The sequence below is a fragment of the Heliconius melpomene genome, chromosome 5, assembly GCF_056956725.1.
Source record: "Heliconius melpomene rosina isolate 202511_hmr_F chromosome 5, ASM5695672v1, whole genome shotgun sequence".
NCBI classification, from domain to species: domain Eukaryota; kingdom Metazoa; phylum Arthropoda; class Insecta; order Lepidoptera; family Nymphalidae; genus Heliconius; species Heliconius melpomene.
Genome location: NC_140393.1, coordinates 1402900 through 1424188, shown reverse-complemented (window position 1 = coordinate 1424188; position 21289 = coordinate 1402900). Strand labels below are relative to the sequence as shown.

The window sequence follows — 21289 nt, the reverse complement described above, 5'->3', positions numbered from 1 at the left end:
TAAACAATTTAATTCAATTAAACAGTGTAAAATATCATTTAAAATTAACGTTGCTTTTTTATCTTAGAACTTAAATTTAGATCTAAATATTTTTTAAATAAACAAAATTGGTACCAAACTTTTCATCTTCCAGTCATCCTTTACCACCTTTACTCAACTCGCCATTTGTAAATTCGTTATCCGGATTTAAACTTTTAAAACCAAATTAAACAACTACAACAACAATTTAAAGTAAGTCTTCATTATAAGGTAATAACTTTTCTGTTCTACAAATCTACAAGAAAAAGTCTTAATTATAATATGTAGTTTTTTAATATTAATTGTGTTCACCTCGCTGTATTATATACTTAAATATCAGTATGAGTGTTAATTTAACAGATTCATTTATAGTCGTTTATCGTGTAGTGTCAAAGCTAAAATAGATAGTTATGTCGATCATATATTCGCTCATAATACTTTAATTCTCTAAAACAACACTGGGCAAATACTTATGAACGTAGTGTATGTACCCATTATGATTATGGGAGTTTCACATACATTAAAACAGGCATTGGCAAAAACAACAAAACTCATAAATTTTTGAAAAACTTTATTTAAAAAAATATTCATTTACAAAGTACATAGTCAAAGTGACATGTAACAAATTATCATTTTATAATAATTGTAATAAATGTCCTTATACGTAATAAACATTTACGAGCACACGCCTTTAGAATTCTAATTTTGCATATTTTGTATGAAATTTTGTATTAAAAAAAATTATGGCGTTGACATAAATTATGGGATATTTTAAAATATCAATGCCGTAATTTTCATGTTTTTATAGTCCTATAAGATATCTTAGAGCTGGTTCATTTAAAGATTCAATTAGTTAAATATAATTGACGTTAAATATAATCTGAGGTCGATAGATTCGAGACGCCGTTTTAATTCATAAATTATATATCTATGATTGAAAACGACATCTCAAGATCGATCTCAGACTTGAGAGCGATTTCAGTGGGTCTAAAACTAAACCTAGCAGCTTCACTTGGTTCTCATACAAAAAGGCACATGTTCGATATACAGGCATAATACACGCAAGCAAATATTAAATTATAATGCTACTACATTTGCTGTGCAATTTTAATTATATAGACAATCAAATATTTTATAATAGATTCTACTTCTATACTTTTTCTTTTTAGAAATATTAAACGATCATATTTTTATATCACAAATGAAATCACCTTTTCAAATGAGAACAATTTAATCAAAAGTCGTAGCATAAACAATATTCACTTGATGTATTAAATTATATTTAATTCAGATATTGGTGCATTTATCGTCTACTTAAATAAGACTTAATTATAATTAAATAATGGTCGTATGCATGTACATACTTATTTTGCAAGTAACCAAAAATATAAGACAATATTCTCAAAGTATTAGTCAAATTGGGGTTTTACCCGCCATCAATCTTTTATATCTTATTGAGAATAAATTTATGGTCTCATTTTTTGCAGCAAATGAAAATTCGCTTAACGTTACAATGAGTCGTACTTATAACTCGGTCTTGGTATGTTAAATAATATTCTATATTGAAATACTTGAGACCACAGACAGAGAATACTTTTAAATACTAAATTCACATTTTTCTATGTAAATGCTGTAAATTAAATACCCAGAACTATTTTTGCGCTAATAAAAAATGGACAAGTATCAAATTTACTATATTTAATATTTACATAATTCGTAAAAAAGAATGTCTGTGGAAAAAATTGTAGATAAAAGCAAACAATCACGAAATACTGATAGTAATTTAGGAACTAATAATAACTAATATGATATTTTTAATTCCAAAATTATATGAAAGATGCTCGTGAAATAAAACCAGCTGTCCATAGACAACACCTCTTTATCACAGTTCTCGAAATGCACTAAAAATAACCTCTATTCTAATAAATACTTTAAAAATGATAAATAAGGACAATTTGTATAAAACAGCTTTTATAAAAATATTATAAATTCTTAATATTTTTAATATAAATAGACAGGATAGGTAGATTTTTATATTTCTTCTGTATTCGAATATATTTTAAAGTATAGTAAAAATAGAGGTTAATGCATTATCAGTGGCATAAAGCTAAGTGCGAACATGGCTTAATCTTATTATCTATGTCTTACGAAAGTAACGAGAGTTGTCTATGGTAGAATAGACGGCTAACGGGTTAAAGACATAAAATAACTGTTAGGCTGTATTGTAACTACAAAATTGGTTTAAAAACTTAATTTAGAGACAAAGTTTTTGTTAATAAAAAGAAAAGCTACAATTGCAAAACATAAATAGAAATCATAAAAACTTTGAGAAAATTAGTATTTATCAAGAGTTAACCAAAGGTGTATTGGCCAGAAAAATTAATTGTTAAAAAAAGTAAAAAACATTTTTTTTATTAGTAGTTAGCCTCCATTAAAATTATTTCACTGGTGTTCAAGAAGTGTTTACTTTACTTTGCCATACCGTCAAATATAGAATAAAATAAATTATTCAATTATTTAATAAAATACATACTTAAATACTTAATGAAATACGTTAAGGAATCTTGTAGATATCTTTTTTTGGTCCCAAAGTTATAATATTTATATTAACGCTTTATTAAATTAATGAGAAAGATTAATAATTGTTTTTATTACGAAAATATCCGCTTTAAAGGAAAATGTATGTATTTATTTAAATTATCTATAGATAATATTATTTTAACACATGTTGAATGAAATAGAAGATTTAAAAAAAACGATTAAAGAAATTTTGATGAAATATTTTTTGAAAGATATAATTATTATTTGAATTATTCTGACTGAAGCTTTAATAAAAACAACATTAAAAACATTCAAAGTATGATTTTCATGCGGTTTTGAGGAATATATGATGCAAGATTATAGTAAACCATAAATTAATATATATATTCGACTTGTAATAAGATTTTGGATATTTTCTTGTACAACTTAATCGCTGATGTATGAAGAATTTAAATAGCCAAAACATATCAGTCATTTGATGAGAAAAAAAATAACAATTCACAGTAGATAATTCTAGAAAATTCGATATTTTAGAATGAAATCTACAAGATTCCTTTTAAACTTATCACTATTAGACATAGCAATGAGTCGGGTTTCCAACTTAAACTTCTCACAACTTAAAGTATATCAAGTCCGTTGCGCAAGCCGGTATATTTATATTTATACATTATATAATTATAAATATAATCACAATCGTTATGTTATTACAGCCTTTTTTTGCTTTTTTTATATTTTATTTTACTTATTAAATACTTTAGCTTCATTGTCTATGGTTCAAATGCAACTTGATTACAAATTTATTATCTGTTGAATGTTTTTGGTTCTATATATATTTTTATGACTGGTTTAAATAAAAATATATTATTTATAACTTCTTCTTTTTTTATTACATGTCAATAGATGGCATATAACCAAGCTACTCTTTTTTAGACTTTGATATCATTACAGATATAAATCGTTTCAAAATTAATAATATCTTTATATTACATTAATTGAATTTTGAATCTTCTTTATATAAAATAATTATATATTAAGATCAGTCTGCAATATTTCCATAGGTTTTCAACCTGATTATTGTATATTTATCAAAATTCGTTGATACCTATTTGGTAAACGTGATAAATTTTTTTCATTTTACTATGTTTTTTTTTATAAAAATAAATTTTAGAAGCACATACATTTAATAAACATGCCTGGATTACTTGCGAATAAATTTTAAATTATCATAACTTATAAATTATCATATAAATTATGTTTTGTGATTTTTGAGATTCTGAACATTGTAATAATATACAACCTATATGAGGGAAAAAATGTTAAAATATCTATTGACCCCTATTTTCAGTTTTTACCATTTATACCATTTAAAATTATAATAATAAAAAAGACGTTAGTTTACTAACATTACCAATTAGTAGCAGAATACTGGACTATCATTTTGACTCAATTTCTATGGAACTATATAAATATTTATCTAGAAAATTCACTCTTATTTAATATTTTGACGATGTTTTTTAAAAAATTACGCTTTTTCCTCGTTGAGCGGTTGTTCTTCATGTTTTGTGGGTGGCTGCGGCGTTGAGTTCCAATGCTGTAGCTCTCCCGTGCCGAAAATGACGAACACCAGCGCTCCACATATGTATGTAGTTGCGAGGATGAAGAATACTATCTGCCATTGTTCGTATGTGTTCTGTAAGTTAAAAAAAGTTTTTGAAATATGAAAAACAAAAAGAAATACAAAAATATACTTTTACATGTTTATGTAGAAAAAGACAATCCAAATATTATGTTCACTCTGTTAATAATTGAATAACTAGATATAATTATGTCTAGTTCCTAGCCTAGCTTAAGTAAATAAAAACAAAAAATATAACTTTTTCAATGAAATATTGACAAAGTAACTTACATGGTGCTTAGTTAATTCTCCAACCATTAATGTGGACAGCCAGCCGCACAGTGAGGAAAGAGTGTTTGCAATACCGAAGATAGTTCCTAAAAAACGAAAAATTAGTAATTATATATATATGTAGAAGAGTCCTTAATATAATAAAAATGAAAACGAAAACCTTACAAAGGAAAGACGTCGTGGCGTAGTATGACAGCGTTTGAAATTATCGAAAATTATATTCAAATTATTTCTCTGCTCGGATGAACAAACCTGCAAGGCTTCCAGAATTCGACGCAAATATATTAATGGGGAACGAAGTGTCTTAACACTAGGTTCTCTCTGCCTACTTTCCTATGTGTAGGATACAGCGTGAAGCTAAAAAATGTGCCATAGTGTGACAGTTTCTGACTGGAAAAGTAATGATTCGATACCTGCTTCCGGGAATCATATATTTTCATTTCCCGATTTTGGTAATGCATATTCGTACAGAAAGCAGAGAAAAGAGTGTATTGACGCTAAAGTATGACTTAATTAAGTGTGAAGATATAAACTATCTAGAAAACACGTTACGTTACAACTGCGCCTAAGAAATATAAATCCTATTGAATCTAGTAAAATATTTGCTGTTATCACTTCAACGTTAGCAAATATGGCGATCGTTAAACTAATAATATTGTTAACTAATAACATACTGTTAATTATACGCGAAGCCAATTTTCTATTTCTGACACAATGTAAGAAGATTAATTAATTACAGACAAATTACGTAAATAATATCTTAACATTTATTTATAGTATTTGTAATATCTAAAGATTATCTTATCAACATCGACCATACTGTAACGTATTAAAGAAAATAAGCTTACCACTGAATTTAGGAGCAATGTCCAGTCCATTTCCAAGATATCCGGCGGTCACCGCGCCGTTGATGGTCAGAGCGAAGGTGAAGATCGCGATCGACCAGACCCTGTCGTGCCCGAAGAAAGCCTGGGCTATCATCATTAAACCTGGAAACAAATAAATGTTTCAATAAAAATAAATGGATATAAATTGTCACAGATATAAATTGTTTTACTAATGGTTTATTTCTAGGATATTATATAGATTACTAGCGGCCCGCTCGCGGTTTCACCCGCGTGAACTATGTTATTATTAATTTCTGTCTCCATAGCTACGTCCTATTGCCGTCTATGCAAAATTTGTGACTCCTAGCATTTGTAGTAACGAAGTTTCATACAAACTTTCAACCCCAAAAACAACCCCTTAGAAGTCAAATATTGCAAATTCCCGTCTTAGCGAGCACCTACGTCCTGTAAGTAACTCCTATGCAAAATTTGAGATTCCTAGCACATGTAGTTTCTGAGATTTCGTGATGAGTGAGTGACCTTTCGATTTTATATATATAGATAAACGTAACTATTTAAAGATATCAATTAATACAAATATGAGCGTATTAAGGGGGACGCCGTGTGGATAGTATAATTTTCCAAATTTTACCAAAATAACTAGGTAACCACAAAAAAATACCAGGTAATCCAACAGCGAGTCCAGTAAAAAGTTTTCGTGCTGTCGTAGTGGAGAGACGGCCGGTGCGACGGAGAGAATCAGCAAGCACGGATGATGCCAGCGCGCAGAGGTACTTGCCGAGGTAGGGCAGAGAGGAGAGGAGACCGTTCTGTTGGCAAATGTTTTATATAATTAGTAATGTTTTCAAATTGTTACTTTTTTTACTTATTTGCCTGACTTTTTTTAGGGTCACGCTGTTTCTCGCCCACAGCATGGTAGGCAGAAGGAACCAAGTGTTAAGACACTCCGTTCTCCATACTCCGCCGAATTCTGGACGCATTGCAATTTCTACGCCTTAAAATTTCCCGACGTGTATATTAATAAATAAAAATTTAAAAAAATATATCTAACTAAGATTGCTTTTTAAAATAATAATAAATACTTCAAAAAGTAATCTTAGTTAGATCACTAAAAACTATTTTAAACGTTCAAACAGAAATAGCTCACGAACTACGTTAACACCAACGATATAAATAAACCACTATAAATAGATAGGAGAGGAATGCATTGAATAACTATAACGAGCACCGTCCGTCCGCGGCAGCACACGGATAGGATAGAGGTATTCGCGACGGGCGCCACTGTGCGGTTTTTTTCTTAATTTAATACCTCCATAATATGTAATAGAATGCAGGCCGATAAACCTCAACTCGTTTATTTTTTGCTGTAATACGTACTAGTTTAATAAGATATCAACATCGATGTAAATTGTTTTTTTTATTAATTACTAATTTTTTTTTTGATTGGTGTTTTTTATTATTTTGTAATAAACTAAGGAAACAATTGTAATCAATTTCGCCTTAATAAAATGATATAGCTGTTACATTTATCGGGGTGATTTGAATTTAGGAAAATTTAGTTTTTAAATCACTACAGTCTTCTATTTTTTTTTTCTACTAGTAACTAATATTTTTAATTAGCTTCACGCAGACGGAGGCTAGATTAAAAACAAGCCGTTCCCCACTTCCCGCCGAATTCTGGAAGCATTGAGTGTTGAATGGCGGTACTCAACGCCGCGACACCAGAGCGATAAAATGAAAAATTAAATATTTCATTACAATTCGACACGACTTTACTGCGCCATGATAGCGTTAAACCAATTTATCGTATTATACGAAAACTAACCAATTATACAATTCTGTGAAACTAAATTCAACAGTTATAATTTTAATCTATTGTTTGTAAAAAACGGGGTTTTCCACCAATCAAGAGCGAAACAATCGATCGTGGACCGCGGTGCATTGACTTCAGATACTGCTACAAAGACTGGAATTTTCCTACATTGCTGATGTGGAAATTGTTGACTGTAGCACTTAACGTCATTATGTTTTGCTAAAAGGTTGCAAAAATAATCTAAGATAATATAATATTTGATAGCTCGTGTGAATAGTTCACATACCATATGTATGTATGTTAAATGAGCTTCACGCAGTATCCCGCAAGCAGAAGGGTAGGCAGAGGAAGCCTAGTGTTAAGACACTACGTTCCCCACTTTCTCCCGTATTTTTGGAGGTATTGCGTGTTGAGCGGCGTAACTCAATGCCGGACTTTTGCCTTGTTGCCAGAGCGAAGAAATGCAAATATAAGTTTAAATAAATATTTCATTTTCTCGAGTGTGGTTCGAACCCAAATATATGAATACTATAACACGTATTTCATAAAAATATATTGACAATAATAATATAAATACTATTATCATCCGCTTAAAGTTGAACTCTCCAGATTATGGAACACCACAGTCACAACTATTCCGATAATTGTAGGAGCTACGGGAGTGGTATCAAAAAGCCTTCAGCGATACTGTGATAAATTAGATACATACATAAATATTCACATCCTTCAGAAACAGGCAGCATTACACTCCACCATAATTAATAAAGTTCTTGGAGATACCGTTTTCGTAACGCAACCACAGCAATGATCAATAGCGGACACGTAATCATTATCCATTCACACACATATTCCCATACTTCTGAAATTAAACCCACAACCGACACTAATTTAACAGTATTTTATTTAAACATATATATTAATTTGATTTATTTATTTACTAACTTAACAAGGGGAGGGGGGGGGGGGTGTTTATATTAACAAGTATATAGTGAATGCCTTTTTTCCTGAGGGTCTCGGGACGGGGCATTTATTAAAACCGACTAAATCGTGCTCGACTAAAAAGTTGAGAAACCAAAACCTGTATAAATACTATAAATATATACTTGTGTTGTTTTTCACAATTGAAATATCCTTTTACAAACGTAAATAAAATTGTGAATTATATTTTTTTAAACAAAAACATGATCTCATTTGTAGATGAGAAGAGACGCCATTGTGACATTAAGACCCATATATTAAGAAGAGAGTGGAGAATAATTACGTATTACTAAATTCTTTTTGACCACGTTGTATAATGAGGGAAGTAAAACAAAACAATAACCCGTAGTTTAACGCCGGATATTTACAGCGTTTCCCACGGATATCATAACTTGTCAATGACAGTGAACTGACTGACAGTGTAAGCAGGGTGTACAGTTAGCTCTAAATATAGCATATTGACAGGTTCACGTACAACGATAAATTATTATGAAGAATATTTTAGAAATGTGTATGCTATTTTTTTTGTTAATTATTTGGATTTCGCTTCTTCTACATTAATAAAAATTAAATAGTTTCTATTTCTATCTAATTAAGCGGCGTTAAGTTCCGCTAGTCAACACGCAACGCTTGCAGAATTCGGCGGAAATGGGGGAACGGAGTATCTTAGTACGAAAAGGAATGTCATCAGTGTTTAAAGTCTTTTTTTTAGTTCGTGCAGCTAAAAAAAGAAAAAAAAGTCGCTAGAATGAGACCCCACGTTTAAGGCATAAAAATATTATAAAAAAATATTATCAATTTTAATTATTTATGCCATCAAAAATTTACGCGCACTTTGTGACTGGTCTGAGTCACTCGTGTTCGTGTTGGACAAAGTGGCCTTCATTTGTTGCTGTCAAGATAAGCCAATTTAATTAGCTTCGCATGCCATCTTGTTTTTTGTGACCACGTGGACGTTCGTATTTGCTCAGAATTAAATATCGAGGGCGGTATAACCACGTTTCTTTTTATATTTACTCCTTTTTCGTTCATAATGGCAGAGAATTGGTCTATTATTGACGCCAGTCGCAAATTTGTAACTGTAAACGTAATAAATAGGTCGAGGGTTCGATTGCCACTTGAGGGAATGAAATATGATGTCACTGCTGTGTGCGGGATACAACGTGAAACAGCGTGAATACAATAATTCGTTGACACGTTTAAGCTCGTCCTACCACGCCATTCTCAAGCAAATGACTAATATTCTAATATAATAAACTAAAGTGAACTCAAGTGAATTAAAGTGAAGTGTCATCGTATGTACATAATCAAAATGCACTTCAAATAATTATAATATTATAATCATGTTGTTATTATGAGGATTATTATTTTATGACTTAATTACTAATATCGTAATCAAAGCGTATTGCCGTATATTGTCTTGATAGTCATCTATATATATAAAATCGAAAGGTCACTCACTCATCACGAAATCTCAGAAACTACATGTGCTAGGAATCTCAAATTTTGCATAACACTTATTTATAGGACGTAGGTGCTCGCTAAGACGGGAATTTGCAATATTCGACTTCTAAGGGGTTGTTTTTGGGGTCGAAAGTTTGTATGAAACTTCGTTACTACAAATGCTAGGAGTCTCAAATTTATTTTGCATAGACGTCACTAGGACGTAGCCATGGAGACAGAAATTAATAATAACATAGTTCACGCGGGTGAGACCGCGAGCGGACCGCTAGTATAACATAAATACACACATACATACATAGGTATTTACAATTCCAAATAAATTAAATAAAGTGTTTTAAAGTTTAAAGTGGTTTCAAGTCCAGTCCTGGCGCTGGAGTAAAAGTGTGTGACTGTAACGCGACAGGTTGTGTATTCGATGCTGGTACCGAAGCGAAGCGAGGCGGAATTTCTCTGCCTACTCTTTCTTGGTACGATAACAGGGAAAGCCGCGTGGATATTGTCAGTCAGGCACCAAAAGTACCCAAATAATGGTCTCAGGGACTAAATAATAATTTTCCTGTACATAGTAGGTATATTCATAATCTATTGATAAAAAAAAACCACCATATTTATTTATAAAACAATAAATGTAAAAACATATGCAAACAGTCATACATCTGTGACTAATAAATTAATATTATTTCACATTTTTTTGATAAAATATGTAATTTGATAGACAATTATAGGTCATCTTTTAAATTTATAAAATAATTATCAAATATATTTGATTTATTGGTAAAAACATTGCATGTTAATCTTTTTCAGGAAAACAGGAAAACTTTATTAGTAGGAAAACTTTATTCTCTTATTTTCATATAAATAGTAAGGTCTACACTAATTTACAAACTCCCTTTAGCTTTATCCTCCCTCCATATAGCAGGGTAACCCGAAGGAACCTAATGTTGGAACATTCGACGGAGGCATTTTGACTGTAAAAATACTACTGTGTAAAAAAAATTTAAAAATACTAGCTTCACGCTGTATCCCGCACACATCAGGTTAGGCAGAGGGAACCTAGTGTTCACGCAGTGTGCGTTCCCCACAAAAAATATTAATATTATTAATAATTTTAATAATGTACAACTGTAGCAATGTCTATTTGCGTATTATAGATGGCTATAGATTAGAAAAAGATAAGGTAAAAGGTAAGCCCCAATACAGCCGGTCTTATTATACATAATATACCGCAAAGTGCTAAATCCGTGCCCATAATCGCTATAATTACACGCGCGGCACTAATGAGAAAGTCATTCGTGGCGCCAGAACATTTCAAAGAAATCTTATTTATTTTCCTCTTAATGATACCAGATTTTATGGAAATTATGCTATAAATAAATTGTATGCTTAGAAATAACTATTCTTTTATAAATTTACATAATACATATATAACGCTATAAGGACAGCGAGACGAGGAAGGATAATTTTGCATTGAGTGGTGGAACTTAACGCCTTTGTCTTGTTACCAGGGCGAGGAAATGCAAATAACTCATACCCTCGAATGGGAATTGAACTCACAACCTATCATTAGTTTAGAGTCAAATGCTGTAACGCTGTATAATCGTACTTTAGATTTTTATTATAGTTCAGTTTTGTAGGATTCTAAGTTTAATAGATTAGGTTTTGTCGAAATCACTGTTTACATTTTTATTTAAAATATATATAGAGAATATTTACATTTTTTGAATTACCTATAGCAAATCTATAACAATCAACACACAATACATTGTATCTTGTAAGTCCAACTGCAGTCATCATCTAAATAAGTGGCATCCTGTGGCCTAATTCTTTTATTATGTATCTGCTCGTTCTGATGCAAGTTACCAGAGCAATCTCTGATCTTGTTCAATATCCATCATTGAACTTAAATATGAAAGATTTATATTATTTTTATTCCCAGGCAAAGGGAGCCGGGGAACCTAGTGCTAAGACACTCTGTAATCAGTTCCCATTAAGACACTTCGTAAACACTTCCGTGCCCCACTTCCCGCGGAATTCCGAGGCATTACGAGTTGAGTGGCGGAACTCTACGCCGCGCTTTGCCTCGACACCAGAGCGAAGAAATGAAAATATAAAATATTTAACTAACTAACTTAAATTATAATTATAATAATACATTAATTAATTAATGCATACACGAGTAGCAATTGTCACGTAAATCAATCAAATCGAACAATTATTATATTTTTTAATTGTTCAACCAACGTAAATAACTGAACGAAATATACTTTTTATATAATAATTATTGTTTAAGTATCTCATCGTGATAGTATGTGAAATATGTACGGATCAATTAATATCTATAATATGAACTATTTTCAAGTATAATTAATTATTATAATTGTTTGAAAGTGTTATTTAATAAAATTCTAACTCATTGCTGTCTGTACTTGGAAAATATTTACAAAAATCTAATATCGGGGCAATTTATTAAATTAATAGAACCCAGAATCATTTTGAATTTTTTATCAGTTTGTCTGTTAGTCCGTGCGTTTATGCACGCTTGTCTCAGAATTAATCGATTAAAATGCATTGTGACTATTCTAGTTTGACAAACGTCCCTTAACAATTAGTGTTTGTTTTATCAAAATCGGTTTATTAATAATAAAGTAATGCCAATATTAACTATTATTTTCGACAAAATTTCTATAATTAATTCAGATGAGAAAAAAATAATTGTGTAGTTTAAGCGGGCGAAGTCGCGAGCGGGTTTTATACATATATATGAGATATTGCCGTAGATAATTTGATATAAGCGTTTGGTACCAAGACGGATATGGAAAATTATGATTTGGTAAGAAAAGATGAGGCGAGTTTTTTTATTTAAAAAACAATACTTTTTTTTACATTTTTTTTGTTGTTCATTAAAGGTAATTAAGTTGTATCCTTATTGTGTCAGGTGACAAAGGTATATAAACTAAGTGCCAAATTTACATATTATCTCTCAAGTTTCAACGATTGACATAACTTAAATAAATAGAATTAATATTTTATTGTATTTATCAAGTATTTATGTGAAAATTTATATGTTATTATATTTATATTTATGTGTTGTGTATAGCACACTGGTCGATAATGAAATATATTGACAAAAATAACTTTCTATTGTATTTTTTTTCAGCTTAATGCTTAACCCCCATGACAGAGTAGCAATCGTGTAAGGTCAAAACACTAGATTCTCCACTATACACCTTATAAAAAAATACATTAAAAATTGGCCGAATTTTTACACGGTTATTAGAACTTTGGTTGCCAGATTTTTTTGGAAAAATCCAATATTATTGTGATTTTACTTGGTACTATATGATTAAAGACGAATGATCTATAAACAAAAATACGAACTAGTACTTTCTGAGATAAGTGCGTTCTATCAACGAAATTCTTGAGTTCTTTTATATTAGTATAGATTTAAAATATTTTTTGTAATATCATGATGTAACTAGTGGCAGTGGTCAAGTGTTCACCCAACTGACCCGACGACAACGGTATTTCTACTAGAAATGTACAATCGCTGTTATGTAATAGATTCGCAGATACAAGTGACTGTTAAGTTATGGTTGAATGCAACCGACTCGGCCATCTTAGAATTTGGCTTATAAAATACAATTCAATTTTATACGATTGTAGAATTCTATCGAAATATAATATTTAGATAATTATAGTTCAAAATTGTGGGTTCGATCCCCACCCGGGGGATGAATTGGAGTGTTTTATCACTATGTTCCCTCTGCCTATCCTGCTGTGTGCTGTATACAAAATTATCGCCACATTCCTTTTTTCGTTTTGACGCCAATAAAACAACCAAAATGAATTAAAAAATAAAAGTCTCAACCAATTTATATACTGATTAAGTATAAATCATTAAAGATAAGACAATTCAGATAACAGTATCTAAATTGTTCATTTAAATATATGACAGTTCTCGAGTCGTCCCGACGTCCGCGCCAGACAATTACACCGTAGTACGCTATAAAGGGGTTTATTGCGTCTGTTTACAATTTTACGAGGTCGTATAGCGTTGGATTTAAGACTTATTTTTTCTTTTTAAACTACGGTAATTAATAAATATAATTATAATGTGCAATTATAAAAAACGTATTTTGCTTAACATTATGATTTTTTTTTTTCAATTATTTAATTAGCTATTTATTTTTAGTATGAAATTAAAAAAAAAACTAATATTAAAAGTTTAGTATCTATTGCGTATATACAAAAGAAAGTAGAAACTAATAAAAACATTAGGATTGCGATTATAACCTCCAAACGAACAAGTAAAGTATAAATAAACAATTTGAAGTATTTCGTTTAAGCCAATAATGTCAACGGCAAGGATGATGAAAAAATATGTCCGCGTCTCTTTTTAGGGAGACCACACTGTACGGTGGACATGGAAAATACAAATTATATTTTTACTTTAAAATAATTGTGTTGTAGTATTTCACAAGTCATATTTATTTTTAGGTTTTTCCATTATTTTTTTGTTATTTTTCATTAATTATAAATTTATAGTTTTATATTTTAAGCAAGGTTTATTTTTTATATAATTAACAAATTTTTAAATGTAGGTAAATGTAATCATAATGTATCTTTCTCATATTTTGCATATTTTTATTCAATTTACCGGTTTATTAACGACAATATGTAAATTTGTGGTTAACGCCGTCCAATATCCTGTTTTAGACCAAGGAAATTGAAATTTTCAAAAATTATTCAGAAGGGAACAATTTACATTCTATATATTTACACTTAAATGATAAAAATGATCACATTTATTCTCTTAAGAAAAGATTGTAACAAGACCTTTATTATTATTATTATTTTAATAAGATTGTTATTATTTTCTATATGTATAAAATAAAGTTCAATTAAGCTTGTTTAAACAACTATGTTTTATAAATTTTACTTCCTAGCATTTGTATTTTACTACCTTAATTATGGCATACCACCATTTAAATATAGTATTTCGTATGAAGAAAATTATTATACATTACATGTTGTTTCATAAATAATATGTGAAATTGGAATAAATATATTTTTTATTTTATTATTTATGTTTAAGAGGGGACAAGGTAACTGGTGTGGTACGTTGGATAAAATATAGTATAGATATACTGTTCATATATGTCAAAATATTAATGACTTCTTTGTATGTTAAGTAAATAATAAAACGTAAACTTTAAAATTTTTTAGCTACAACAAAGCCATTATACAAACATGAGTGGTTATTTCGGTCATAGGAAGTCAATAAATTTACACAAGCCATAAAAATATTAATAGTCATTAATTTACCATTAATAGCGAAGACAAGCCAAGGTTTACATCGTTAGCAAGAATTTAAAGTTATCTAGTTATATTTTCAAAGTATATGCGACCAAGTGGGAAAACCTGCTATCTTATATATAAAAGCTGAGGTTACCCAGTTTGTGGCTGATGCAATAGAGTGAGAGAGTTTCATCAGGTCCATTTATGTCTTAATATCAAAAGTAAGTATACAAGCAAAAACGAATCAAAGTAACAAACACTGAACGCTCAAAATCATAATATTATAAGAAAAATAAATATTTTTTATCATTCACATGTAAATTAATATTTATTGGGTAACTAATGTTGACCTAATTTCATAATTGACAACTAAATTTAGTATTTCAATAAATAAAATGTGAAAATAAAACCAATATAATAGAAAATATACTAACAAATTTAATTCATCGTGTTTATTTCGTATTAAGTATTTAATGTTTTCATTTTTTCACTCTGGTAACGAGATAAAGCGTGGCGTTGAATTTCACCACTCATCACGCAATGCTCCTCTAATTCGACGAAAAGTGGGAAACTGAAGTGTCTTAATGAGGACGTTGGCGATATGAAAAAATACATAGGTAAAATATTTCGTATACTATAGAAAATTCTTTGATAGTTCATATAATAATTAAAACAAACATACGTCATATAAAAACATTTAAATCATTTAATTTATTAATACACTTAAATACATTTAAATGCATTTATATAGCTAAATATTTTCTATGTATTACAAAAACACAGCATAGTAAACATATATTATTTATGTATACAAAAGCCAATACCATTTAGGGTTAGCACGTCAGATATTAACACGTGTTGAAATGAAGCGCCATTGCTAACGTTTACCAAGAAGTAATTTATCTTATTGCAATTATAAAATAGCTGGCACGTGTAATAGACGTTGAACAGTATTATTCATAGGTTACATTAAACAATGGGTGATAATTAAAAATATAACATGTAGTCTTTAGTTTGTTATATAGATCTTTGTGTGTTTAATATGTGGAGAATTGATTAGTTTTTGTTTTATTTATTTATGTTTCAAAATTTAATAATATAATCTATTGTTTGTTTCTGTCGATAATAAGAAAAGTAAAATATTGTTTTAAGTTTCTAATAAAAATCTAATAATCAAATAAAAGTCTTATGATGACAACGCCATCTTATGTAGTAGCAAGAATTAAATCTCTCTTTGCTTAAAAAATATTTAATAAATAAAACATTATTTTACAGCAATAGCCAAAAACATTTTGTAAAATATTATGAATACCTATATGCAAACATATTACTGACGCATAAAATGCCTAATTCCAAGTACAAAATACTGTATCTTTAATACTATAAATTAATCAAAATATTAAAGATCTTCCTATTGTAATTAATTATATAAAATTATAATGAATACTATCAATTAATTATAATTAGAAAAATAATTACAAAACGGATTTATAATATTATTTTAAGACTTATCCAAAACCTCGATTAGTATCATGGTCACCCTATTAGTACTAAAGCATGCAACTTCAAGAATACTATAACTCTAGTAGATTATTGAAATATGAACCATCTCAAAATGGAATAGAGTTTAAAATTACTTATCCACAATAAATATTAGTTCGGAAGTAAAGATTGAGACACGAGTAAAGAAACCTTCGCGAATTGTGGACGATGAACTTGAGTTAGCAATTTGAGATGGATGTCGCAAATTAAACGTCAGTCACGATATAACGTTTCCCAGTTCTTTATAATATACTAGTTTCTAGCTGCGGCTTCGCCCGCGCCGTCAGATGAAAAAAAATAGAGGTGCTTATTATGACGCACATATTATTTATGTCACATTGAGGTCAATATAACCGCACGGTACGTCCAATAGTTCGTGTGTTTGTAAACGGGAAAGGTTGTGAGTTCGATTCCCACTCGAAGAATTGAAATATTTAATATTTTCATTTTATCGCTCTGGTAATGAAGCTCAGCGCGGGGTTGAGTTCCGCAATCCAACACGAAATGCAGAATTCGGCGGAAAGTGGAGAACGAAAGCAAAAAACTAAATTCAAGAGATTCCGCTAAACAAAATTTTCAGCTTTAATAATATTCATACATATGTTTTTACAGCAAGAATAATGCAAATATTTTTTTTCTTCTCTAGTAAATTAATTAGATATAATCATAATGATATTCAAATTAATTTAAATATGTATAGACATTTTCAAGTAAGTAAAAAACTTTTAAGTCGAAAAAGAATGAAAAAATATGAATATTAAACGGATTCTATGTTTTTCGGCTGGCATTGACTTTTTTTTTCAATTTTCATTCAACTTTATTCCATGTATAATTTTAGTTTTATTAGTTTTTTGTGATATTTTTTTTAATTTTTAATTAATTTAATTAATTTTTAATTATGTATAAAACGTGTTAAAGAAACATGTAATGGAGTATTTTTTATACTTGTTATTACTTACTTAAATAATATGTTAATTAAATAAATCGTCAATTAACAAGATTATTATATTTTTCACAGAACTAAAAATAAAAAAAGTATAAAAATATATAAATAATACAAAACTAAAAACTTACCTCTTTAATACTATACTTCAATATGCTCTCTATATACGTGGGTAGTTGGTTGACCACCGTGAAGTACCCGAAGACGGAGGCGCCGTGCGTGATGACGATGGCCCACACCGGCGGCGACAGCAGCAGGTGGCGCCACGGGACTGGCATGTGCTGGTAATGGGAGTATATTTAGTTAGAGTTAGAGTAGATTATACAGGGTGAGTCATATTGAACTTTCCGGTTTTGGAAGGACGTTGCACGAAGAAGGGAAGGAGTAGAAGGGTGGGGATGGTGTCATTAGACGCGCCATGACATGCAGTTTTAGTGTGAGCAATGGCTTGGTCGGGACAACATCGTGCGTTCGTAGTTGAAGAGTTTATTAAAAATGGCGGCTCCGTGATCACAACACAGCGTGCGTTCCGTTTACATTTTGCTATTGGTCGACGTGATCCCATTCCCACTGGACCAACAATCACTTAGACTTAGACACACGAACAAATTTATGCCGCGACATTCAGCAGATCCCCCGCACTGCTGTTTTGATCTTCAGTGATGAGGCACATTTTCACCTCGCCGGAACTGTCAACAAACAAAATTTTCGATACTGGGCTGAGAATAACCCACGAAACCTACACGAACGACCACTTCACAGCCCTCGAGTGACAGTGTGGTGCGCTATTGCAGAGTTTGGTGTGTGGGGTCCCTATTTTTTTGAAGAAGATGGTCAAGTCGTCACAGTTACCTCTGCTCGGTATTGCGACATGCTTGAAACTTTTCTGAAACCGAAATTGGAGGAATTAACGCAGAATCATGACAACGATAACATCTGGTTCCAACAAGATGGTGCTACAGCCCATACATCCAGGCGTTCAATGGAAATCCTGCGACAAATGTTTCCCGGTCATCTCATTTCTTTGCGAGGTGACGTTGGGTGGCCGCCGAGATCACCTGATTTAACCCCCTGCGATTTCTTTCTCTGGGGTTACCTGAAGGAAAAGGTGTACACGCATCGTCCCCGAACCATCGATGAACTGAAGGCTGCAATCACGGAAGAAATCAATGCTATTCCGCTGAATATGACTCGACGAGTAATGGACAACTTCCGGGAAAGGCTTCAGCAGTGTGTGGTTAATGGAGGTAGACATTTAAAGGATATCATTTTTAAAACCAACTAAATTAAAACTGCATGTTATGTGCTTTCAAACAATAAAATAATTTTTACTGCATGTCGCTTTGTTTTTAATACACACCTTATTGAAATCGGAAAGTTCAATATGACTCACCCTGTATTACATAAAGGAAACGAAACTACTATAGTGAAAACTGAATTTAAATCGGTTAAGCCGTTTCTTAGGTTAGCATGCACAAACTGAAAGACTGAAAATATTCTATAGTCAGTATTACTATTATAATTTATAAAGTAACCAAAAAGGCCATGAGGACGAGTCAAAAAAATTGTGTTCCTTTCCTTTCCTTTGGTCCCCTATTAAATACACAAAAAATCGTTTGACACTGAAATTAAACATGCAAATATTCCTAAGTATTTTATTTATTATAAATATTTATAGCATAGGAATATCTGCTGTATTGATAAGATAACATAATTGATAATTGAAAACCACCAAAGTAAACAAACAGCTAGAAAAACCTGTTAATATTCAAACATGCAAGGAAAAAGATAATTTAAACATAATTAAGAATGCATTTAATTAATGTGGTAATTAAAATGGTAAAAAAAGACTTTCATCAAACAAAGGGTTTTTAAATACCATAAAAAAAATACCATAAAGATAGAAAATTTGGCTAATTATGCATTCCGCATTTAGCCAGACATCCAAGGCTGTACATTGGAGTACTTTTATCATATAAGAATACAAATACACTAACAAGGCCGCGACGACAATATTTACTGATCGTTTTTTTATTTACCATTTCACGTTAAATTCTTTGTTTCTTTGTGTTCATAACATATATATTTTTAATAATGATTAATTTTTATCACAAAATAATTCAAAAAAACGCGCCCTGCGGTATTTTCTCGTTATCCTGGTCTCTCTAGTAAAAGTGTCATTGAAAGGAATTGCAAAATTTCAAGCAACGGAGAACAAAAAATGAGTAAAATCTATTTTTACTCATTTTTTTTACTGCAATATTTTCTTACTTCCTCCTTCTTACAACAGCAAATAGGTAAAGGCAACTTTATACTCGAAGCTAAAATCATTTACATAGATACCTATACTATATTTTAAGCAGTACGCAAATTAAGAAAAATAAAAGTCAATAACTATATTTTATTGAAAAACAATAGTATATGACAAATGAAAACTTACTCCTTTATTAACGTCCTGAGGCAACACCTTCATTAGATAGTTCCTCTCGGTTTCAGAGATGCGCGGATGCTGCGCAGGAGAGTCGTATACCATGGCGAACCACGCCACCGACCACATCACACCGATTATACCTGATTTACATATAAGTAAAGTATAACTTTTCAATTAGATGCATTTTTTTTACCTTATTTTTGACAAAAGTTCTGTAAACACTGTTTGGTCACAAGCTTGCGACTTTAAGCACGACGGTTGTGGGTTCGATTCCTAGAGATTCAGTGGATTAAAATTAATAGTTTCATTTCCTCAATCTAGTAACAAGGCAAAGCGCGGCGTTGAGTTCCGCCACTAAAGACGCAGTACCTCGAAAATTCGGCCAAGAATGAAAGAAGAAAAGAAAAGACAGACTAGGTTTTCTCTGCATTCCCTGGTATGCGTGAGACACACCGTGAAGCTGATATATTAAAAAATATAGGCAAATATCTTCAATTACCAAAGTGAAATAAACTTACCAGTGAAATAGAAAGTAGATTCCCAACCAAAGTGTGCTATGAGGAAACCGCAAATAAGCATCGTTACCGCTGCTCCTAGGGATGAGGCTGTAAAAATATTTCATATAAATTAAAATATATTTTTCACATTGAATATATAACTATCTATATAATTAAACAAGTTGATAACGTATATTTAGATTTTTTAAGCTTCACGCTGTTTCCCGCATTTAGCATGGTAGGCAAAGCGAACGTAGTGTTAAGTCACTCTGATACCCACTTTAGGTTGTTTTCATTAATATTATTGAGAGATTAAAGAGATTAATTTCCACTAAGAAATCAAAACATAATATAATACAAAAAAATATTTTGGAAAATTTATATTGTAATCATAAAAATAGAATGATAAGAGATGATATGAAAGGTCGCAGAGCAATATATATCCTTGCATTAGTAATGGCAATGCGTCATATTAATATGATGAAATCAAAATATTCAAAGTTTATTTATATTTAGTACTAATTATCAAAGTAAAAAGGAAAAGGAAAGCTTTGTAAAACTATTATTTATGAGTAACAAAGGAGAAAACTTGTCTTTTTAAGAATGGAGAGAAAAATTAAATAAAGAAATACAATATTTTTAACCATAAGTGAGACCAGTGTTCACAAGTTTCCTTAAAATATTCAGTTTCCTTTGATTTCTTGAAAGCGATCAGTTTTATAGTAATAGGAATACAAATTACGCATATATGATTATATCTAATGCCATTTGCGAAACCAAGGAGGTCAAGGTGTAGAGGTGGTAATAAAAATATAATGGGTTTTCCTGCTCGGTACCTAGACCCAGATGTTGAAGACTGAGGATGTAGGGCAGCCACATATGTTTCAAAGCCAATAATATTAGATAATTCCAGAGATTTCACGAATATATTTACGGATTTTACGGAATTTCAAGGTTTCTACACTCAAGTGGATAAATAATACTTTAAAATATAACGACAAAAAAAAAAC

General features: G+C 30.6%; 1 protein-coding gene across 1 annotated transcript in view; it reads right to left on the bottom strand.

Annotated features, from left to right (window-relative positions):
* Nucleotides 1-569: 569 nt before the first annotated feature.
* Nucleotides 570-21289, bottom strand: part of LOC146538814 (sialin) — a 43037-nt gene continuing 22317 nt past the window's right edge. The window contains exons 6-12 of the mRNA XM_085185593.1: nucleotides 20301-20387; nucleotides 19792-19922; nucleotides 17483-17632; nucleotides 5975-6122; nucleotides 5314-5454; nucleotides 4466-4551; nucleotides 570-4249 (exon numbers count right to left, since the gene is read on the bottom strand). Of these exons, the coding sequence (XP_085041719.1) occupies nucleotides 4082-4249; nucleotides 4466-4551; nucleotides 5314-5454; nucleotides 5975-6122; nucleotides 17483-17632; nucleotides 19792-19922; nucleotides 20301-20387 (911 nt within the window). The 3' untranslated portion in view covers nucleotides 570-4081. The remainder of the gene's footprint in view (nucleotides 4250-4465; nucleotides 4552-5313; nucleotides 5455-5974; nucleotides 6123-17482; nucleotides 17633-19791; nucleotides 19923-20300; nucleotides 20388-21289) is intronic.